The sequence below is a fragment of the Microtus ochrogaster genome, chromosome X (genome assembly GCF_000317375.1).
Source record: "Microtus ochrogaster isolate Prairie Vole_2 chromosome X, MicOch1.0, whole genome shotgun sequence".
NCBI classification, from domain to species: domain Eukaryota; kingdom Metazoa; phylum Chordata; class Mammalia; order Rodentia; family Cricetidae; genus Microtus; species Microtus ochrogaster.
This window is the reverse complement of record NC_022026.1, coordinates 38,077,064-38,101,512: the sequence shown is the minus strand read 5'-3', so window position 1 is coordinate 38,101,512 and position 24,449 is coordinate 38,077,064. Positions and strand designations below refer to the sequence as shown.

Sequence of the window (24,449 nt, the reverse complement as noted above, 5' to 3'; positions counted from 1 at the left end):
AAGGCATATGAATTTCTTCAGGATTCTTTTCCTTGGCTTATATTTCATGGGGGTGGGAGGGTGGGCGAGGTCGCAGAGAGGAACTTGGAAAAAAAGTCCAGCAGTCCGCTGAGACAGGAACACTTCCTACGAAGGGGCTGGGGGGAGTCAGCGGGATTGGGTGGTGTGCTAGCTGGAGGAGGAGCCCCGCAGCGCTGGGTGGAGCCGGGGCGGGCCAGCCGGGACGTCGCGCTCCAGGAAGTGACTCGCCCCTGTGACCTCCCGCCCCCAGCGCCGTCCGTGGGAGGCTTTAGTGGCCCCGAAAGAAGGAGTGGTAGGTAAGTAGTCTGGAAAACCCAGTTTTAGGAGAACTCTTCTCTGTGCCCCAGTGTCGGGTTTGGGACAGGAAGGAGGCAGGCAGGGCCGGGCATGCCACTCAGGGTGGCTGTACAAGGTCGCGTCCAGCCTGCTGTCTACCATTGCAGATCCCTCCCCCACATCCCTATCTCAGCCTTGCAACCCACCTATGGTTTGTGGGTTTATGGTGGCGTGTCCTAGCGTCTGTCTGCTAATCCACTTAGTTAAATATCCCATTGCCGTGGTAAAATACCCTGACAAAAGCAGTTTTAAGGGAGAGAGGGTTTGTTAGGCTCACAGTTGCAGTTTCCAGCAATTCGTTCTGAAAAAGTCAAGACAGGAACTTGAAGCAGCTAGTCACATCCCCAGCCAATGGCACGGAGACAGCGAATGCAATGTATGATTCCTACCCAGCTCGCTTTCTACAGCATTCTGCAGTCCAGAACTGAAACCCAGAGCTAGTGCCCACAGGAAGCTGGGTCTTTCCACAGTTAACATAATCAAGACAAGCCAACCTGATCTAACCTGTCCCTCCTTGGATATCTGTCCCTGCGTGATCTCCCCCGAGGTGCAGTTTTGACAGTTAAAATGAACCATCACACACACCTTATAGACTCTTGGGGGACAGTCTTACTCAGAGAGGCCTAGTTTGGAAAGGTTGGACCAGGCTGCATGTGGTTTGCTGTGGAAAACATTAGTAAATTAATTTTTTCCTCTGCTTTGGTCAATAACCCTGGCTGGAGTCCAGCCAGTGGAAAGGCAGGCAATCAGAGTTCCTACCTGCAGATGGGTGACTATTTTGCTCCAAGGGATCTTTGGTTCTATGAGGCTCAGACCTTTCAGATGTCTCTGACTTGAACTTCTGAGCACTGGAGGTAGATTATCCACAGAAGCTCAGGAAAGTAAACATAATCCTAGTTGGTTGCTGTAAACTCTTGCATTTTCCAGTCAGTGCTTAATCCTGAGGCAAGAACCAAGACAGAAAATTTTTTTCTCACACATATCATCAGTATTTATATTTATAACAAAAAAAGATACAAGAGGGAAATATTTTTTCTGGGATCATTTGCCTTCTGTGACATTAAAATACAAAGAAAATAGAACTAACCTTCCTTGGTTTTGCTGACTTGCCCTGAAAAGTATATTTAGCTACAGAAATTATTAACAACAGTAAAACATTCATTACTACAAATGCTGAACAAGCTGGAACCTTCTATTTTTTTTAATTTTTGTTATTTCTGAGATCATATTTTTTTTCGAGACAGGGTTTCTCTGTAGCTTTTTTTTTTTATAGATTAAGGGCAGAAGGCAGAATAAAGAGCTGTACAGTCAGCTAACCTCCTCCCTGCACTGTCCTTGGGAGAAAGCATAAGCAGGTTCATGTCGCTCAGGTGAATTCTGCTAGCAGCAAGCAGTTTCTGCTTTCTACTTCTTAATAGATAATGTGTTCTTTTCCCATGGGCAAAATGCTCTCTCCCATGGGCTTAATCAGAACTTTCTCACAGCCCTCAAGGATGCAGGCAGAGCAGGCACGCTTGAACTCAAATGACTTTTAAGTCAGAATTGACTCCAGATGGAAACTGAGTCACACGTGGGCTCCCACACTTACTACAGCCCTGAAAGGAAGATATTATTAGTCCCATTTTTCTAGGTGGTGATCTGACATTCATTATCCAGAGCCACATAACTAGGGAGAAGTAGATCCTGGATTAGGATGTGGGTTCAGAGCCTGGTAACGTTTAGACAGTTTAATTTTGTTTTGTTTTATGTGTTGGAGTGTTTCCCTGCATGTATGTCTATGCATCACATGTTTGTGTTGCCTGTGGAGGCTAGAATGAGGTGTTGGAGAGCCTGTAAAAGAAGGACAAGAGGCTTTACAGGAGAGAAGTGGGGGGCAGGGATAAAACCCACATGATGTGGAAACAGGAACCTGCTAGTCTGTAAGCTAATTTTATTTTTAAAGTTTTAAATAGGGATGGGATGGATGCCCCAACGGTACAGAGGAACTTTGGGTGACTGTCCAGGCAGTGAGATGTCTCTGTAATTTCTAGAGTTTGAAGTTTCTTATTTCTTGTTTACTTAGGTAATATTATATCCTTCTGGAGTCTTTGATGGAGTTGAAGAATGAATAGATAATTATAGTTTTCCATTCTTATGAAAAAAGATAAAATAGATATAAATATTGTAACTGTAATTCTTGCTTGATAACTGTTTTGTTATATGTAATCTTACTATATTAAAATGAAAGCCTTTCTTTTTTATTTAAACAAAAAAAGGAAAAATGATGGGGGAGAGTATTCTGGCTTGTGTTAATTTCATTGGTTAAATAAAGAGACTGCCTTGGCCCTTTAATAGGACATAAAATTAGGCAGGCGGAGTAAACAGAACAGAATGCTGGGAGAAAGAAGCTGAGTCAGGCGTCGCCATGATTCTCCCACTCCAGGCAGATGCAGGTTAAGATCTTTCCTGGTAAGCCAGCTCGTGGGCTACACAGATTAATAGAAATGGGTTAGATCAATATGTAAGAGCTAGCCAATAAGAGGCTAGAGCTAATGGGCCAAGCAGTGTTTAAAAGAATAAATAAATAAATAAATAAATAGGGATGGGAGAGGTGGCCCAGTGGTTAAGAGCGCTTGCTCTAGCAGAGAACTTGAGTTTGGTTTCCAATAGCCACAGCTTGTTTTAGGTTTCATGAATGAGATTCTTGATTCATTTGGAGTTTTCTGCAGGGTGAGAGGTAAGGATCTAGTTTCATTCTTCTGTACATAGCTACCCAGTTTTTCCAGTGCTGTTTGTTGAAGACTTTCTTTTTGCAGTGGTAAGAACTGAACTTATGACTTGCCTGTCACTGTCTTACACTCCAAGCCCTTTTTTATTTCCTTTTTTCCCCTGGTGATAGGAATTGAATCCAAGGCCTTGTACATACTAGTCAAGCATGCTACCATTAAGCTAGGTCATCCCACCTTTTAAAGCCTCTATTCTATTTTAGATTTTAGATTTATTTATTTTATGTATATGAGCATTTTGTCTGCATGTATATATGTGTGTCCCAAGCATGCCTGATGCTCAGGGTGATCAGAAGAAGGCACTGGATCCCCTGAAACTGAAGTTTAGATGGATTTGAGCCACCATATGGGTGCTCGGAATGAAACCTAGGTACTCTAGAAGAGCAACAGGTGCTTTTAACTACAGATATCTCTCCAGCCCCCAAACCTATGTTCTTAAATATGACAACTCATTGCCTCTCATGGGTGTCTGTTGTTTACATCTGAACTGTGGATCAGGTTAAATATATCCTGTCAGACATTTGAAATTTTCCTCCCAAACTCAAATAAGGCCATCCTGACAAAGTCTATGGCAGAGGTTGATGCTGAAGGTATAGTGAGAGGCTGCTTGTTGGTTCCCAGCCACCCGGCTAGCTTAGACCCAAAATAATCACACAGAAACTGTATTATTTAAATCACTGCTTGGCCCATTAGCTTTGTATTGGACAACTCTTACATATTAATTTAACCAATTTCTATTAATCTGTGTATTGCCATAGGACAGTGGCTTACTGGCTGAAGTTCCCAGCATCTGTCTCCAGCTCCACTGCTGCTTCTCTCTGACTCTGCTCTTTTTTCTTCCAGCATACAGCTTAGCTTTTCCCGCCTAGTTCTGTTCTTCCCTGCCATAGGCTCAAAGCAGTTCTTTATTCATTAACCAAAAAAAGCAACACACAGACAAAAGGACCTCCCACACCTTGAAGGTAACTTCATAGCAGATCCATAGGTTATGCCAAGTTTGTTTACATGTTATGTGACACTTCAGAACAGTGATCATCTAGGCATGGTGACACAGGCCTCTAGTCCCAGCTACTCAAGAGGTTAAGGCAGGAGAATGAAAAGTTCAAGGCCTACCTGAGCTATACAGTGAGTTCAAGGCAAGCCTTGGAAACTTAGTAAAAAGAAAGCTGGTGATACAGCATTGTGGCAGGGTGCTTGCCTACCATAGCTAGTAGGATCAGTCTCCAGTCCTGTGAGAAAAGACAGAAAAAGGAAAGATGTTTATGGAGCAACGGCTAGGTAACTTGTCATGTTTGTTTTCTGTTGCCATGGGAAATGCCAAGACCAAGAACAGCTTGGGGAGGAAAAGGTTTGTTTTAGCTTGTAGCTTATTGTCCATCACTGAGGGAAGTCAGGGCAGAACCTCAAGGCAGGAACTGAAACAGAGGCCTTCCAATGGCTTGTCAGCTTGCTTTTTCTTGTTTTTCTTCTTTTTTTTTGTTTGTTTTTTTTTGAGACAGGGTTTCTCTGTGTAGCTTTGGAGCCTGTCCTAGAACTCACTCTGTAGACCAGACTGGCCTCGAACTCACAGAGATCTGCCTCCCTCCTGAGTGCTAGTATTAAAGGTGTGTACCATCACCGTTTGCCTGGCTAGCTTGCTTTCTTTTACAACCCAATACCACCTACCCAGCAGTGGCACCACCCCCACTCCCACATCAATCAGTAATCAAGAAAATGCTCCACAGCTTTGCCAGTCCGATGGAGGCATTTTCTCAATTGAGATTCCACTTCCCAGATGACCCTAGCTGTGTCACGTTGCCGCAAAAACTAATGAGCACACAACCCTAAGGTAACCAGACTGAAGGAAAGTCCTGTAATGGAGGAAGAGGGATTCCCTCTCAGAATACTCTCATCCAGGCACTGACAGGTACAGGGCCTAACATTGTGCTCTGAGAGTCACATTGCTTAACCCTTCTAGAAAGTGTTTCAGAGCTGTCCTCGGAGTTATTGGTATGATTCCTTTCTGGTGCCTTCTATCTGCATTGCCTCCCCCATTCCATTCCATGATATCCTCCAATGCATTTTGACAGTAATAACACCGAAGAGCTTTTGCAGCTACTGGGCACTGTGCTTAGAGCTTTCCAGATGTCATCTCTCTTTAATCTTCAGTCGAGTACTTTTTATGTAGTGTGTGGCATTGGATTTAGGGCCCTGTACCGGCTGGGCAAGTGCTCTATCATTGATCTACTCTCCAGCGGTACATTTTATTTTTATTAATTCTCTTTACTTAGCTCTTATAGCTACTATATGAAGTAGGTACCATTATCATTTTCTCTGTTTTACAGATGAAAGAAGAGGAATGTCAGAGGAATGACTGACCTGCTAGAAGCCATCTAGCTAGTAAGTGTTAGAGCCAACAGCCAGCCCAAGCCCATTCTATCATCCTGCACTCTGTCCTGAAAGCCCAAAGCTTTCATTTGTCCCTGCTGTCTGGTTCTACCCATTGCCTTCTTTCCCTTTGGTGCCTCAGACTTCCTGGCTGTGTCAGTTCCTGCATCACAGACCTTTCCCTTGGCTTCTATAGCTCCCTAGGTGCTGCATCTCCTTCCTTTTTATTCTTTGCCTATTTTATCTTCCTATCTCCCTTTCTTTCCCCCTTCTCCCCATCCTCCTTTTTTTATCCTTTCCTTCTTTGTCAGGATCTGATTGTGCATCCCTGGCTATCTAGAACTCACCCACTATCTAGCCCAAGTTGGCTTGCCCCTGCCTCCTGAGCAGAGGCTCTGGTTACAGATGTGCCACCACCTGCCTTTCCTGGTCCCTCTTCTAAGTCAACAGCTAGGCCTTAGCCAAAGTTGGTTGTTTCAACATTGCACATGAGACTTTGGGTGATTGCTCAGGTAGCTAATGGTCTCCCTCACTCATATACTGGTTGCTTTGGAAGCTGCTCGATTGTACTTCCTGCCTGCTCAAGTAATATTATCTCCCTTCTCAGGCCTTCGATGGGATTGAAGATTAGATAGTTGTAGTTACTGTTCTCTTATGATCTAGTCAAGCCATTTCCTATACAAGACTTAGACTCCATAGGATAGAATGTTTATTAAAACATTTAGCATACATTCCTTGCTTAATATTGTTTATGCTGATTGTAATTCTAATTATACTTGATATCTGTTCCTAATGTATATAGTTTTGTATTGGGTTTGAAACTCTCTCATATAAACAAAAGGGGAGGTGCTGTGGGAGCACATTCTGCTCCTTTAGCCAATAGCCTTTAAGACCACTTGGGTGTGGTCTCTGATACTGTAAAAGCAGCTTAAAGTGTACACTCACTGCTCACTCTCTTGCTTCCGGCTCCTGCTTCAGGCTGCTAGACTCTGTTCCTGTTCATGCAGAGGACTGTTATTTAGGACAGTGATCTGTAAGTTTTCCCTTAAATAAATAACCCTTTTATTATTCATAATTCTGAACTGGCGTGGGATTATATTGTGATTTCCGTCATCAGGGCTTGATGAATTGTGCCTCTATATCCACCTTTCAGTGGGTGAATTTCAGTATGTGTCTTTGATTGGCAGGCGTCAAGAGAAAAGTCAGAATGCACAACCCAAGATTACTCCTTTCCAGAGTGGGTTTCTTCTCCAAACCAGGACTGCTTCCTTGGTATGCTGCAAATGCACCAGGTTTGTCACAGTCCTTTTTGGGCAGAGCACATAAGGGAAATTTCATCAATGGGATAATTAAGAAGCATCCAAGCCGACAAAACCATCAGAAGAAACAAAGGCATTTCAGATCACTAGATGACTCCTGGCAGGAGAGGTAAGACTCAAGCTGATGGCATTTGTTTTCAGCAAGTCAGAATCCCTGGGTCCACTGGAATTCTGTATTGCTAATCTGACTAATATAGCATTATGACAATTCATGAGGGTACTTGAAGTAGTGTGATCAGGGCAATCTCTAGGACTTGTGAAGGATAGTAATGAAACTACATTGGGAACTAGTAGGGAATATTCTTGTCTTAGAGTACATCTTTGTCAAAAAGGAGGTCTTAAATTAAGAACTGGCCTGGGTCTGAAAAAGCCTGGGATAAAACCGGACTTGCTGAACATAGTGGACAATTGAGGACTACTGAGAACTCAAGAACAATGGCAATGGGTTTTTGATCCTACTGCACGTGCTGGCTTTGTGGGAGCCTAGGCAGTTTGGATGCTCACCTTACTAGACCTGGATGGAGGTGGGCGGTCCTTGGACTTCCCACAGGGCAGGGAACCCTGACTGCTCTTTGGGCTGACGAGGGAGGGGGACTTGATGGGGGAGGGGGAGGGAAATGGGAGGCAGTGGCGGGGAGGAGGCAGAATTCTTTAATAAATAAATAAATAAATAAATAAAAGAACTTGCTTTAAAGAAGGTCTGTGGAAGCAAGCATGGTGGTACACACTTGAAATTGCAATAATCAGGAGGTGGAGGCAGGAAGATTCAGAGTTATCCTGAGCAAGTTTGAGGAAAGCCTGGGATACATGAAAGTAAAATGAAAATAAAATAAAACAATTTAAAAACGAAGAAAATAAAAATCAAAATACTATTCAGGGCATTCTGGTTCATGCCTTTTATCTCAGTGCTTGGGCCGCAGAAGCAGTGGGTGAATTCGAGGCTAGCCTGGTATACATATATTGATAGACCAACCAGAGCTACATAGTGAGACTTTGTCTCAGAGATGGGGGAAGTGGGGTAGGGAGAGAGAAGAAAAATTACTACATCGATTGGGCATCAATAGTCCTGTTAGAGCTAAACAAGCACTAATATACATCATTTTATGCAACAAATGTATTTTTGGAGGCAAATCATATTTTTAAATTATTAAGGAGGTAAGCTTTTTAGAGACTCCTAGAAGTAAAAGCTTTTGGTAATATGACTATTTACCACTTGATAAATCTGGATTTTTCTTATATTGAATTTGCCCATCTGTTCAGCTTTGGTAAGTAGTAGCATCACCCAAATGGGCTCTTCTCCCAGACTCCCATCTCCTTAGGAGAATGAGAGTCAGTTGTAGCTTCTGAATTGATAAGTTAACCATCAGAGACTGGTGGCAGGAAGTGCTTATGCATAGTAGGCGCTCAGCACATATTTAGATCATGAACGGCATGTCTGAATTATTTTATTCAAGGCTGGCTGACGTTGTGACTCCACTCTGGAGGCTGAGCTATGAAGAACAGCTCAAGGTAGGTGTCAGGCTTGAGCCTTCTCCCCCTATTCCTGCTGCAGAATGGCAGTAGACTTACCCAAAACCTGATTGGAGAGTTCACTCCAGTTGTCCTATGTGCCTTTTTGTGGTTTGTTTGTTTGTTTTGAAACAAAGTGTCATGTAGCCCAGGCTGCTCTCCATCTCATTCTGTAACTAAGGATGACCTCAAACCTTTTACTTCTCCTGCCTCCTGGATTACAGGAGTGCACCATCCCACTTACTTTATACCAACCACGGGCTTAAACCCAGGCTTTTACAAATGCTACACAAGCCCTGTGTCAAGGAAACCATGTTCCCAGCCTACCCTGAAGGTCTTTAAAACTGGTGTGCTAATGACTCTGACTGTTGAACTTTAGGCTAGTTATTGCTTCTAAACTCTAGAGCCATATTTCCAATTGCTGATGCTCTTCTTTGCTTTTCTTGTCATTCTTGTGTGTAAGAGTAATAATATGGTCAAATTTCCCAACACGGGAGCTGCCAGTCACATATGTTTGTTTAAATTTAAGTATAGTCAATTTTACATAATGCTTGCTTTGAAAATTAGAGAACAATTTGAGCATAATGCAGATTTCTTGTTCGCCAGGAGCAATTTTGTTCATGAGAAGTGCTAGGTGAAAGAAGGAACTTGCACCTGGTTGAACTGGGTGGTATACTAATACATAAAATGTATATGCATATAGCTCAGCCATCTGTGGTTCTCTCAGTTCTCTGAGGGCGGTGAGGACCATACCTAGTCAATGCTGATGATCCAATACTCCACCCAGTGTACTTTCATTCCTCATACTATTCCCTGAGTGGTGATTCTTTGGGCACTGGCTTCCATAAATAAATCTTAGGTCTTTAGGGGAAAATTCTAGACTTGTTGTCATGTCCTTTCTTTTCACAAATTTTGAAGGTTTACTTGTTATTTTATATGTGTGAGTATTTTGCCTATTTGTGTATGTGTGTACTATGTTCATGCTTGGTGCCTCAGAGGTCAGAAGGCATCAGATCCCCTTGGGCTAGAGTTACAGACAGTTGTTAGTTACCATGTAGGTTCTGGGAATCGAACCAGAGTCCTCTGCAGGAACAACAGGTGCTCTTAACTGTTAGCCAACTTAGCAGCCCCATATTCTTATGTTGTTTTAGTCATTTGACATGCCTAAAATGGTGCTGCTCTTGTCACATCCCATGTTACAAAGTGCAAGAGTGTTTGAATGTATACACACACACACACACACACACACACCCCACCCTTACATAACTCAGCTATAAGGATGACAATATAAAGCTTGGCATGGTGGCACACACCTTTAATCCCAATACTTGACAGGCAGAGATAGGTGGCTCTTGAGCTGGAGGTAAGCCCAGTTCCCTAATGAGTTCTAGGCCAGCCAGGACTACATGGTGAGACGCTTAAGGAAAGAAAGACCAGGGCAACTGGAGAGATGGCTCAAGTACTTAAGAGCACCTGTTGCTCTTCCAGAGGCCCCGGGCTTAATCCCTAGCCCCCACATGGCAGCTCACAACCCTCTGTAACTTGCTTCCAGGGAATCTGGCACCTTCTGGCCTCCATGGGCACCATACACACACATAGTGCATAGAAGTACATGCAGGCAAAACACCCTGACACAAGAAAATAAAAAGTAAATTTGAAAAATCTGAAAGAGCTAAAAACAGAGAATGACAGAAAGAAAGCAGAACCATCAACCAAGGCTCAGAGAGCAAGGCATCCTAACAGCATCCCTGGGAATCTGGAGAAGTCAGGTGATGGCTGTGACTAGTAGAACCGAGAACACAAGGGCAGAGAGGTCAGGTACGGAGAACGGGACAGGCAGTGACATTAAAGGAAATTGAATTCAAGGTGGTTGGTGCAGAGCTTGAGGACAAGGTTGAGCAGGGCTGCTCTGAAGTGCTGTCATTAAGCTCGCATCCCTCCCTCGGCTTTCTTCTCTGAAGGCTGCTTACCCGTGTGAACTACCTGAGGCAGTTTAGAACATTGCATGCCCAACCTTATCTCTCCTGTGAGCCCTTCCTTAGTCTCACCAGGCACTGCACATTTCAAGTGCTCTAGCCACACGTGACTAATGGCTACTGTGTGTGGAGAACACAGCAGAGACAGAACATTTCCATTATAGGACGTTCTACTGGGCAGCACTGACATATACTTTAAGTGTTTAATCTTAAAGGTCAGATGAAAAGATGAGCTCACACAGAACTCCCTCTTGACCTTTCCTTGGCATCTTATTAAGTCTTTGCCTGTGCTGGATTTCCTGCTTCTCTTATCTGCTAAGCGCATAACCCAAGCATCTTGGAGAGATCCTCTTTCGTCTCTTCTTTGCAGTGAAAATACAAAATGCTTCGCTGTATTGCTTATATTCTTTCTGTTGCAGGTGAAATTTGAAGCTCAGAAGACAATTTTACAAAGACTAGAGTCTTACCTGCAGTTCCTCCATGGAGTCCATGGAACAGTGGCCTCCCCTCATTCAGAGGGGCTGCATTGTCACCTCCATCCTATTATACCTTCTGTAAGTCCCCACCTCCCTAATTATTACCTGCTGTGGCCTTGGAATGGCTAATGGTATCAATAATAGTCGCAGGGCACTTGCTGGGGCGGGTGATTACCCTGCATCATTTTCTCATTCTTCTGTTTACAATAGCCCAGAGGGATAGATAGGTACTGTCATTTTGTAAATGAAGCTATCAGAGAACACAGAGACTGGGCAGTTTACCTAGGGCACACATCTTCAAAGTGTCAGAGCTAATGTTTACATATTCTGGACTGTCTGATACAGAGCCCACGTTATCAGCCACTAGCCTGCTAGCTCCTTAGGCAGATTCCAGGCTTCAAAAACCTTCCTAACAGCGCTTCCAAACAGCAGAATTTCATTTATGGCAGAAGTTGGCATGCCATGTCCCTTAGACCAAATCTGTCATTCTGCATTACAGCCTAACCCACCTGTTTGTGTCTGTGGCTGCTTTCGAGGTTACAGTGTCACCATGGAGTAGTTATGACAGATGTCATATGTCCTGCAAAGCTTAAACTATTCCAGCTCTTGACAGGTCACTTTTGCTAGCTCTTGCTTTATGGCAAGATTGAAATTTCTTTTTCTTTCTCAGAGTAGCAAGGAAACATTATTGAAAAGCAAATCGACAGCACAGATGAGAAATATGTTGTCAAGAGTGTTTGGATCATTTCAGCCACAGGCTTTCCCATGTACCACACCTTCCAAGTCAGCAACATTGGTCCCCATTCAGAGGACATGGCTGTGTTCTCTTGTTGTCCTCTTTGATTTTGTCTGATCTCCTGTTCTCCTTTCTTCCCTTCTGTCCTTGCCAGCCCATCATCAATGGCTACCGAAATAAGTCCACCTTCTCTGTGAACCGGGGCCCCGACGGCAATCCAAAGACTGTGGGGTACTACCTAGGAACTTGGAGAGGTCAGTTGAAAAGAAAGCAAAGCAAAGCAAAGCAAAACAAAACAAAACAGACAAAAAATACAAAACAATCATGGAGAGGGATGAGGAGGGCACAGATAAACAGTGTCAATAGGAAGCTGGGCGGTGGTGGCACACGCCTTTAATCCCAGCACTCGGGAGGCAGAGGTAGGCGGATCTCTGTGAGACCAGCCTGGTCTACAAGAGCTAGTTCCAGGACAGGCTCCAAAACCACAGAGAAACCCTGTCTCGAAAAACCAAAAAAAAAAAAAAAAAAAAAAAACCAGTGTCAATAAGAGTGGAACACACAAAGACCCTAAAGCCAGCTGACTTGGATGCAGCTCATGGCCGCAAGGTTGGTCTGGGCTAATTTTTGATCATTACAACAGTGATAGGTATCACTGCCCTTGCCTATACTGCCTCTAAATGCAATTTCTCAGATATCCCAGTGAGGGCTTAGAGTAAATGTTTTTGTTAGCACTGCTGCCACCTCATCATTGTCATTGCAATGCTTATTTTTGCTCCTGTCCATATTGGGAGCAGTGCCCTCATTGTTTGTGAGTCGCTATCAATCCCCATCCTCATAGACCTAAAAAACTAGTGCTTTCTGTGCTGAATCCATTGTAAAGAATTGGAAGGGAAAGGGGGTACACGTGAGGGAAATCACAGTGGCATTTTCTGAGACTCAGTTCCTGCATCCATTCCCAGATTCCACCCCTGAGCTTTTTATTTGCCCATTTTCAATAAACCAAGTCAAAGCCCCATCATTTGATATTAGTCACACTGCTTAATATCCATATGCCTTGAACTACAGTTCATTAGGACAAGCAACGCATTTGGCTTTTCCCTTCATGTGCTGAATTAAATGACTTTTTGACGTCAGTGTTCTATTATTCAGTAGTAGATAAACAAAACCCGTTACATTTTGTTTCCCTCTTAGTAACTGAACAGAAAGCAAATCTCGTCACAAGGTACACTTATGGTATGAGAGGAAGCATTCAGGACAAGCTGCTTTAAAAACTAGCTGATGAATAGCTAAACCAGGGAACAGTTATGTTTTCTCTGAAAAAATAGCTGTGTACTTGAATTAGGCCTTTTGCTTCTCTGTATCAACATACGCCTCCCAAAGGAGGGACACTGCTAGGTTAGGATGAAAACCATATAAATAAATCATCTTTTCTTCACGTAGATGGGAATGTTGTCTGCGTACCTTGTAGCCATCTGAAAAACATCCCAGAGAAACACAGTCAAGTGGCTCAGGTAAAAATGAACAAGGGCTAGTGGAAGATGACCTGGGGAAGGTAATTGTAGTCTCAAACTGCACGTCAGTGACATTTTAATATGGGTGCCTGCCGTGTGACTGCTGGAGGGAAGGAGGGGCCCCGTGCTGAAAGCCTACCTCTTAATGTGGGCAGAACATTGTTCCCGGGGACGGTAGAGAGTGGGAGGCAGAACTGAACTGTTGTTGTTACTGGAAATGTCAAGGGGTCCAGGGCCGCTGGGAGCTGGGAATTAACAGGAAAGCGGTACTGCTGAGACCACTGTGTTGAGTCAGGTGTTCAAAATATTTGAAAGGTTAATGCTTTTAGCAGAACAAAGAAATACCATGGGAGCGGGAGGCTTGGCGGTGAGGCATTCATCATGAGGCTGAGCTGGGGACTGCCTGTTTAGCATTGATGAGGACCTGCTTTTGATTCCTGGCACCACAAAAAACCCAAATTTCTCATGGGATTGACCCCTGAGACATTTCTGAGTCTGTCTGTTTTGCGGGCCCACTTCTGGTGCCTACTGTGTCTGAGGCAGTCTACCTGGAGAGGGGTGACAGTGGCGACTCCATTTAAATGATGCCTATGCTCCTGGATCTGAACAGCAAAAGGCCGAAGCCTCAAGCTAGGCTCCCAGATGGCTCTCTTCCCCCCTTCATTCTTACCAGCGCCTACCATTTTAATGCTTCTTGCCTCTGCCATAGGGGTGCTGCTTTTTCATGGGACACATGATAGCTTTCGGAACGTCCCATCTAGGACACAGCTGTTTTTGTAGAGTCATTTTCCACAATCCCCATGCCATTCAGAATCACCTTCTTGTCCTATTTTTGTGGGGTATTTTTCTATTTCATTACATTTATTTATGTGCATGGTGTGTGTGTGTGTGTGTGTGTGTGTGCGTGCGTGTGTGCGTGCGTGCGTGCGTGCCATATGCGCTGTACGTGTGTGCTGTGGTATAGTTGGGGAGGTCAGAGGACAAGAATCTCAGGCATCAACCTCAAGTTGTCAATGTTGGTGGCAAGCACTCTTCCAGTGAGCCGCATCACTGGCCTCTTGTTGTCACTGGCTTCTTGTTAGTGATTATTCCAAACGCTTACCTTTCTTCACATTTTTTTTTGCTTTTTTAAAAAAAACTATCTTTTCTCATTTTGCATACCAATCCCAGTTCCCACTCTCTCTCCTCCTCCCATTCCCTTCACCTTCTCCCCCACCCCACCCCATCCACTCCTTAGAGAGAGTAAAGCACATTGCTTTGAGAAAGGTCCAAGCCCTCTCTATTATATCCAGGCTGAACAAGGTATCCTTCCAAAGAGAATGGGTTCCAAAAAAATCAGTAGAAGCAGCAGGGGCAAATCCTGGTGCCACAGCCAGTGGCCCCTTGGTCGGCCCCAGCCATAGAACTGTCACCCACATTTAGAGGGTCTAGTTTGGTCCTATGCTGGTTCCTTCCCTGTCCAGCTAGAGTTGGTGAGCTCCCATTAGCTCAGGTAGACTGTTTCAGTGGGTGTCCCCAGCATGGTCTTGACCTCTTTGCTCATATTCCCATTCCTCCCACTCTTCAGCTGGACTTTAGGATCTCAGGCCAGTGCTCCAATGCAGGTCTCTGCCTCTGTTTCCCTCAGTTGCTGGATGAAGGTTCTATGGTGACATGTAAGATATTCATCAGTCTGACTACAGGGCAAAGCCAGCTCTGGCATCCTCAGCTTTTATGGCTTAGCATCTTATCTGGGGTCATCCTTGTGGATTCCTGGGAATTTCTCTAGTGTCAGGTTTCTTGCTAGCTCCATAATGGCTCCCTCACAATCAAAATATCCCTTTCCTTGCTCTCATCTCTGTCCTTCCCCCATCTCTACTATCCTGTTCCCTTACCCATCCTCTTTTCCGCTCCTCTTCCCCTTCCACCCTCCCTTCTCGCATCACCCCAAGGCTCCCAATTTTCTCAAGAGATCTTGTCTATTTCCCCTTCCCAGGGGGATCTATATATGTTTTTCTTAGGGTTCACCTTGTTACTTAGCTTCTCTAGGGTCGTGGACTGCAGGCACATTATTCTTTACAACTAGTATCCACTTATTTAGTACCTTTACCTTTGGCTTTGGAAGATTAACATAAAGAGCTCTCAGAAGCAAATTCCTTTGCCTGTTTTCCATCTACAAACGTCACTGAAGTCCAACCACTCTTTACTTCTGTCTAAGTGAAGGATACAGTTCTTTCCCCTTGTCCCATAAAGGCTCATGCTTTTCTGTTTTTTTTTTTGTTTTTGTTTTTTCGAGACAGGGTTTCTCTGTGGCTTTGGAGCCTGTCCTGGAACTAGCTCTGTAGACCAGGCTGGTCTCGAACTCACAGAGATCAGCCTGCCTCTGCCTCCCAAGTGCTGGGATTAAAGGCGTGTGCCACCACCGCCCGCAAGGCTCATGCTTTTCTTTGTTTGGACTCATTCCTGCTTGAAGGTCCCCTGTCCTTCATTGCACACCCCTTCTCCTGTTTCTTTGGCCACCCCCACCTCATAGCTCTTTTTGCTTCATGGTATGATTAATATTTCCCACCTTTAAGACATTCTAATGGTTCTTACTTATGTCTTCAACACTCTACTGAAAGTGATCTTGCCCAAGCCATCAGTGAACTCAGTTTTGTCAAAGACCATATAAGCTTTCTGCCCTTAGCTTGTTACTCTTGTTGTCTCTTCCTTTAGCACTGTATCTGTCTTATTCTGGTTTTCCTCCGGAAACACTGCTTTCATTTCGTTTGTGATACCTATTCTCTGATGGCTTTCCTCCTAACTTTTTTTCTAAATACTTATTTTGTGTGTGTGTGTGTGTGTGTGTGTGCGCGCGCGCCGTTTGTGTGCAGGTGCTTGTAAAGGCTCCCCTGGAGCTACCTGATGTGGGTGTTGGGAACTGAACTTGGGTCCTCTGGAAGGACAACAAGCTCTTTTAACCCGTGAGCCATCTCTTCAGCCCGAACTTTCCTCCTGCCTTGTTGACTATTTCTTAGTCATTCTCATGGGATTTTTTTTTTTTAGAGGAGGGTGCACCTCATGTCCTTGACTTGGACTGTGCATGCTCTCTCTCTCTCTTTCTCATAATTCTTCTTTTTAATGATTTTATTCATTTCATGTGCATTCCCTGCATGTGTGTCTGTGTGAGGGTGTCAGATCCCCTGGAACTGGAGTTACAGACAGTTGTGAGACGTTATATGGGTGCTGGGAATTGAGTCCAGATCCTCTGGAAGAGAAGCCAGTATTCTTAACCTCTGAGCCATCTCTCCAACCCTCTCATGGGATTTTTTTTTAAAAAATCAATTCTTTCCTATTATCATTGTTGGTGTCCCAGAGGACTCTATACTAGGCCTTCTTCTTTCTGACTATATTCTTGGGAGTTAGCATCCAATCTTAACTGGTACCTTGAATAGATGCTTAATAAATGGATAGCTGTTTCCTTGTATTTACATTATATAGCTGTTTTAAGCTTGAGAAACTTCCCAGAGACTGCTGAACATCCTTAAAAAGCCAGTAATTGGAGATTTTGGAATCAGGGTTGTCCTAATCTGGTCTTCTCAATGTCTGTGCTGTTGCTGTTTTGTGTTGTGTTTATTTTCTCTTGTGAGGGGCCATTAGGTCCATTGTATCATGATTAGCAGTGGCTGTAGTGTCCCATCTACTAGGTACCATTAGTTGATAATAACCAGAATTGCTTCCACTGTCCCCTGGTGAACACAGTTTCCTCGTGCTGATAACCATGGTCCTAAACTAAGTGCATCCTCTTATTTTCCCAAATGTTTCTTCCACAGTTTAGTTATTGGCATTCTAGTGGACTAGAAACTTACGTCATCTTGGTTCCTGTCTCAGTTTTCCCTTCCTCTTTGACATCTAACCCATCTCCAAATCTTTGCTTGTTTTACTATTGTAGAAATATCTTGAATCTACCCAGTTCTACACTTGAGTTCATATGACCATTCTCTGTCATATGGGCAATTGTAGCACAGATTCTAATTGGTCTTAATAAATAAAACTTCATGTCAGATATTAGGCAGTGAAAGCTGAGGGATCAGAGAAGCAGTGTGGCCAGCCACTAGGGAGACCTTTTACTTCTACCAATGTTCAGACCAAAGGGCTGGTCCTGTCCTCAGACGCCTCCTCAGATTGATGTTTGGTGGAGACAGTTGCAGTCTGAGGATGCTGCTGAGCATTGGTAGAAGTAAAAGATGTCTCTAGTGGCTGGCCACATGGCTTCTCCGATCCTTCAGCTTTCACAGCCTAATATCTGACTCCGAGTCTTATTTATTAAGACCAGTTAGAATTCGTACTACAGACTTCTTTTTTTTTATTGAGAAAAAGAAAAAAGTTTCCCCCTCCTCCCAGCCTCCCATTTCCCTCCCCCTCCTCCCACCCTTCTTCCCCTCCCCCCACTCCTCTCCCCCTCCCTCTCCAGTCCAAAGAGCAGTCAGGGTTCCCTGCCCTGTGGAAAGTCCAAGGTCCTCCCGCCTCCGTCCCTGTCTAGGAAGGTGAACATCCAAACTGGCTAGGCTCCAGACTTCTACTTTAGTGTCTGCACTCATCTCCCTGGCTTCTTTTCTCATTGCATTCTCTCCACTCAGAGTCCCAGCCGTCTGTAAACTGAAAATAACATAGTGCCATTCTCCTGCTAAAAGCTCTACATGGTTGCCCAGTCATTTAATATCTTTTTTTTAAAATTACCCTGTTTGTGTTTGTATGTGTGTGTTTGTATATGCATGCACACACAGGCCGTGGCACGCATGTGGAGATTGGAGGACAGCTTCCTAGAGTTAATTCTCTCCTTCCACCATATGCGTCCCAGTGATCCAGCTCAGGCTGCCAGCGTTGGCAGTAAGTGCCTTTATTCACTGAGCCATCTTGCCTGCCCTGTCTAGTATCTTTTAGAATGAAAGTTTAAATTCTTTACCCTTCCACTTTCGGGTCCTCATGGCAAGGTTCCCAGCCTTATCTTCTGCCCAATGCCTGCCTGTTTTCTTCTCTCCATTTGTACTGAACCCGTGCGACACTGCCATGCTATCTCATTCCTGCCTGCTTGCCCTCTCTTTCTAGAATGTTTTCAGTTTGCAACCCATCCCCATCACCGCCACTGCTATTTATTCTCCAAGATTCGCTTCAAGCATCAGTTCTATGGAAAGCTATATGCGACGCCTCAGTCTGATTAAGAATCCCTGTCCTCTGCACGTGGGTATCTCTGCTGCGCATCTCTTGTACAGCACCTGGTACACCATATTTCATTGTCTGTGCTTGCTTCCCACACAAGCCTGTGGAGGTAGCAGCTATGCGGTATCTAACTTTGTATAGCACCCAGGACTGATTCATACACAATGTGTGTGAGTTTGGCCCGTGTTTAGTAAATGAATACTTCTTGTTTTATCTGTGTTCTCACCTTTCCATCTATCTTCTTTAGACTCTTTTAAAGCACACTGTAGACGGATCACATAAAATGTGAACATTTTGATATGAGTTCTAGGAGAAAGAAATTACTTTTAAAAATATAATCGTATACCACCCATAATATAAAATATTTGGTATTTAGATTTGATATTAATTTATCCAGTGTTTTGAATTTTTTTCTCTATGAAGCCTTAGCTGTCCTGGAACTCTTCCTGTAGACCAGGCTGGCCTTGAACTCACAGAGATCCACCTGCCTCTACCTCTTGAGTGCTGAGATTAAAGGTGCATGGCACCACCCCTGGCTTGTGTTTTGATTTTTCTTATAGTTGTTTTTCTCAAGTCAGGATTTTAATAAGATTTGTTCTTGGTATCTTTGGGGTTTGGGTCCAGGCTCCCCATAGATACCAATGTCCATGAATGCTCAAGTCTCTTATATAAAAAATGGTGTAGTGTTTGCATATCACCTATGCCTGTCTTCCCAGATAATTTGATGATACGTGGGTTACTTGTAATTCTTAACACAATGTAAACGCTGTGTGAATAGTACATACCATCAGCTATGAAGTAGTTGTTATACTGTATTGCGGACAAAAAAGAAAAGGGCTTGTTGATGTTCAGTGCAGATACCTTTTTAAAACATAGTTTAAAATAGTTTATTTGTCTTGCATATGGGGTTCAGGGGTGTTTGCATGAGTGCAGAGGATGGCTTGTAGAGTTTGCATCTCTCCGGTCACCATGTGGGTTGGCTTATGTGGCAAGCAGCTTTGTCCTCTGAGACATATTGCCAGCCCATAGCTCCACATTTTTGCTTTTCCTTTTGACTTTTTTGTCGTTTCGAGTCAGGGGCTTACTCTGAAGGGCCAGGCTGTCCTGGAACTCCCTGTGTAGCTCATGCTGTCCCCAGCCCTGCAGCTGTTTTCCTGCCTCAGCTTCTGAGAGCTAGGATTATAGGTGGGAGCCAATAAGCTTGACTTTTTCCGGTTTATAAAAAACTTAATGTTTTAATTTGGTGTGTATATAGTGTCTATACATTCATGGGCATGAGGTGTGTGCACTTATGTCCATGTTTGCAGAGACCACTGGAGGGCACTGGGCGATGTGCACCCCTGTCAGTATGTGCCGTATCTTGAGACAGGGCTCTTACTCAATCTGGACCTTCTGAGTTTTTGGGAAAACTGGATGCTGGCAAGCCCCAGAGACCCTCCTGGTCTTCCTTGCCATCCTCCTGTACTGGGATTACAGGTATATGCTACTATGCCCACATTTTCTTGTTTGTTTAACATGGGTGCTGGGACCCAAACTTGGGTATTTATGCTTGCACAAATGCCCTCCCAGACCAAGATTTTGATTAAAAAAAAGATTTATTTATATCATGGGTTCTCTCTCTCTCTCTCTCTCTCTCTCTCTCTCTCTCTCTCTGTCTCTCTCTCTCTCTCTCTCTCTCTCTCTCTCTGTGTGGTGTGTGTGTGTGTGTGTGTGTGTGTGTGTGTGTGTGTGTGTGTCCTGGTATCCCTGTCCCACACTGGTCTTTACCTTATTGTTTATGACTTAGCTTTTTTTTTTTCCTGAGACAGTATTTCAGTATTTTACCTTGTAGCCCTGGCTGGCTGGTCTGGAACTCACAGGGATCTGTGTGCCTCTGTCTCCAGAGTGCTGAGGTTAAAGGACCTTGAACTGCTTATCCTGCCTTTTCTACTTCCTGGAGAATTACTACTGTGGTTATGGGCACCTGTCACCACACTTGGTTTATATGGTACAGGGAATTGAACCCAGGGTCTTGTGCATGCTAGGCAAGCATAGTCCCAACTGTGCTACATCTTCATCTTAGTAGATTTGGTTCTCTTGTTCCTTTGATTTAATTTCATTTTATAATTTTGTGAAATAGCTTTGTGATTTTAGAGACAAATCTAGAAAATAAAGTTGCATTAAGAGAGGCCAAATTTTGCTGGGTGTGGCACATGCCTTTAATCCTATCCCAGCACTTAGGACACAGAGGCATCCAGCCATCTGTGAGTTTGAGGCCAGCCTGGTCTAAATAGCAGGTTCCAGGATAGCCAGGACTACATAGAAAGACCCTGTCTCAAACAAATAGAGAGAGGTCAAAATATTGATCTCTGACCCTTCTTCCAGACTTTTCCCTCCTTTTACAGCAACATTTTTTTTCTTTTTTGTGTTGAAAAAATGTTAGCTATTTTAAGTCTCCCTTTGTAGTTAAAAAGTAGCTATCTTTATACAGTGTTTTACATTTGGGATTTTAAAACACAGACTCTCTCTCTGTCTCTCTCTGTCTCTGTCTCTGTCTCTGTCTCTGTCTCTCTCTCTCAGACCAGCCTTGAACTTACTATGTAACTGAGGATGACCTTGAACTCTCCTGAACATCCCTTCTAAGTCCTAAGAGCTGAGATTACAGGTTATGGCACAGCTGGCTTTTACTTCCATTGAAAATATTATTTAAATATTTGAGAATTTCATATATTTATACAATGTATTTTGATCATATTTCCTCACTACTATCTTTAATTCCTCCTGGATCCCTTCCCACATCTCTCTTCAAACTTTATGTCCTTTCTTTTATACTTCCTTTTTATAGTCGCATAGCACTATAGTGTAGATCCATTTTAAGTTTTTGGTTTTTTTTGGCATGGACAATTGCCTCCTTTCCATACTTGCTTAGTTTTCTATGAACCTTTTGCTAATTTTCCCCAGATGCTTTAGAAGCTCCGTCAAGCATCCATTAGTGTTTTCCATCTGCTCAATAGCTTCCGTTTGTTCTTCCCCAAAGACCTTTTCTCTGGAATCTGTCTTCCTGGTCCCATTAGGCCTTCTGCATCACTATCATCCTGGGACTTCTTTCTCTTAAATTGTATGTGTGTGTGTTTGGGGATATATATACCTTTTGTGTGACACTATTCCTGGGGAGACATGGTCAAATGTCTACTTATTCCAGGTAGGGAACCAATGATAGACCAAAGTGAGTATACCACCACAACTGAGCTTGGTGAACCAGTGAGTTTTATTGGGGTTACTTACAGGAGTATGGGGGAGGAGCTGCTTACTGGAGCAGAATGACTCAAAGACAGCTGCATCATGGAAAGTCTACCCCAACATCCCATGAAAGCTGGAAACCTAGAGCATGCTGCACACTCTGTAGGCAGGTAAACAGTTTGGAGAGTGTCCGTCCAAGCAACTCAGTTGTTGAGCCTCTTACAGGTGGCTTGACTATTCTCTGGTTCTTCCAGGCAGCTTGGCTGATCTGCCTCTTCTAGGTCGCACAGTTGGTCTCAGGGTCTTCTAGGTATCCCTGCTTATCTGAGAGTGTCTCTCAGCAGTTCTCACTGCTTACACATGCTTTGGGAGGAACTGTCTAGTGAATCTGATCAGTTTAAGAGAAATCCTGAAGCCTTTGGGTTGTTTATTTTCTGAGTTTTTGATCATCCCTAAAGGATGAAATGTTTTACCTCCTCTTAAGATATCCTGCTGTTTCATCTCTCCTTTAACATCCTGTGTTTTAATGAACTTCTCTCCAAGATGGGGAGTTTTGTCTCTGGAAGTTGCTACACAGAAGCACACATGCCTATGAATGCATGCATGTTGTCACTGTACATGTTGAGGCCAGAAGTATATGTTGGGTACCTTCCTTAATCATACTCCAGTTTAATTTTTGAGACAGATTCTTTCACGGAACCTGGAGCTTATTTACTTGGTTAGGATGGCTGGCCAATCAGCCTCTGAAGTCCTCCTATCTGTGACCTCTTATTACCCAAGCCAGTGCTAGGATTATAGGTGGCTGCTGCTGTACCCCGCTTTTCTGTGGGTGCTGGGAACCCAAAACTCTATTCCTTATGATTGTATGGCAAGCACTTTACTGACTGAACCCTCTTCCCTGTCCCCACATCCTTGGAATTTTCACTGCTGTGTAGTCTTGTCTTTTGTCATTGTTATCTGTTTGAAGACAGCGCCTCCCTCTGGAGACCAGGCTGGCCTTGAATTTGACACAGTCCTGCCTTCGCCTCTTGAGTGCCATTTACATTTCTGTACCACCACACCCAACAGTCTTGTCTTTCCTGTTTCTTATAGCTTGTCTTGTCTTGCTTTCTTGGTTTGCACCTTCATTTGTCTAGAGTACAAATCACCCTTAACTTCTTGAGGAAAGGTATCTAGGTCATAATTGTTAGATTTTTACAGGTCTATATGTAACCCTTTTTTTTGCCCTGAGATGACTGAAAATGTTTGTAGGTTTAAAATTTGGGGTTTGAAATCATTTGACCTTGTAAAGAGTGCAGACTGTATTTTGTGGCCATCTGAGCAGCAGTGTGAATGAGCCTAACAAATCTTGATCCTTTGTAGGTAATGCCTCCTTTCTTGGACACTTTTAGGGATCCTATCTATTCTTTCCTCCCTTCTTTGATGGTTGGGGTGGAGAGGGGCAAAGCCTTGCTCTGTAACCTTGGCTGATCTGGATACTCACTGCATAGACCAGTCTGATCTTGAACTTGTGGCTATCCTGCTGCTTTTACCTATCAAGTGCTTACAGACTAGGGAAGACTATCCCCAGAATTTGATGACCATGTGGCCCATTCTTTATTTCATTGTACTGACAGTTCTTAGACCTTTATCATCTGGAAACTAATACTTCAAAATGTAGGGACTTTTCTTATTTCTTTGAGTACCTCCATCTGTTCTGTTTTCTATGTTCTCTTCTCTTTCTCCCTCTCTTTCCCTTCATCTTCCTCCTCCTCTTCTCTCTCCTATTCTTTTTTTGGTTTCTTGAGACAGGGTTTCTTGGTGTAACAGCCCTAGCTGTCCTGGAACTAATTCTGTAGCTCAGGCTGGCCCTGAACTCACAGAGATCCGCCTGCCTCTGCCTCCTGAGTGCTGGGTTTAAAGGTGTGTGCCACTACTGCCCGGCTTGTTCTCTTTTTCTCTGTCTCCTGTTCTTTGAATCTTAGAGTTCATTGGCTGCTTTTATAACCTTTAGCATTTTTTTGCATCATATTCTCCATCTTTTTGTCATTGTGGGAAGTTCTTGACTTAAATGCCAAACCATTTGCTGATTTTCTTTTATTATTCTGTTACTTTAGCATCTTATTGTTTTTAGCAATATAGCACTCACCCATCCATCTATCTCTCTAACATCTGCCCCCCTTTGGGATTTCTTCCTTTTTAGTTTTGTATTTTATCATGGTGGCTTCACTCAGCTTTGCTGGTTGTTGATATTTTAAAAACCAGTTGGGAGTTCGCTGTTTCTTGGGTTCACTTCTGGTGACTGTAGGGATAGCTCTCATGTTTCTGTTAGTCAAGATCAATAATGTAAGGCTATTACTTTCTCCAAAGAATCACCTTCAAATCTCCTGCCTAGTTACCTGTGTGCAAAGGAGACCGGAGGTCCTATTGTTAGTATTACAGACTTACCTAGACTCTTCCTGGATCTATCTCTTCATTTTGTAGTTTGTATAAAAGGTTTAGTGCTTTGGTGGTTTAGTTTTTTCCTGAGAAAAGAGCCTCCAGTCACCTGATAGAAAAAGGTCACAAGATAAAGCAAATTCTTGGTTAGATGAAGAGGTGAATTTGTTTTCTTTTTAAGATCCAATCATTATTTTATGTGTATGGGTGTTTGCCTGCATGTATAGCTGTACACTGCATGTACTTAGTGCCCATGGAGGCCGGAACAGGTCATTGGATCCCCTGGGATGGGAGTTCTGTTTGTGAGACACCATGTGGGTGCTGGGAATTGGGCCTGGGTCCTTTTCAAGAGCAGCTGGTGCTCTTCGCTGCTAAGCTTTCTCTTTACTTCCCCACTTTGGTGCAGTCTTTCCATGTAGCTCAGGCTGGCCTGTATTCCAGACTGGCATCAGATTTATACTTCTCCTGCCCCACTCTCCCAAGTGATGGGATTAGAGGCACCACTTATTTCCCAGTTTTGTGTTCAGATTTTTACTCAAGCACTGATTTTAGCCATGTACTTTATCACATCACTGTCTTCTGCAGTATCTTGTTCTTTAGAAAGAATAGTTTATTAGC

General features: G+C 43.6%; 1 protein-coding gene across 1 annotated transcript in view; it reads left to right on the top strand.

The window, feature by feature from the left end:
* The first annotated feature begins 258 nt into the window (after positions 1-258).
* The window catches only part of Trmt2b (tRNA methyltransferase 2 homolog B), a 50,592-nt gene continuing 26,401 nt past the window's right edge, over positions 259-24,449 (top strand). Inside the window, exons 1-7 of the mRNA XM_013350554.2 lie at positions 259-317; positions 5,447-5,501; positions 6,677-6,917; positions 8,263-8,317; positions 10,713-10,847; positions 11,660-11,759; positions 12,946-13,016. Coding sequence (XP_013206008.1) covers positions 6,697-6,917; positions 8,263-8,317; positions 10,713-10,847; positions 11,660-11,759; positions 12,946-13,016 — 582 coding nt within the window. The 5' untranslated portion in view covers positions 259-317; positions 5,447-5,501; positions 6,677-6,696. The remainder of the gene's footprint in view (positions 318-5,446; positions 5,502-6,676; positions 6,918-8,262; positions 8,318-10,712; positions 10,848-11,659; positions 11,760-12,945; positions 13,017-24,449) is intronic.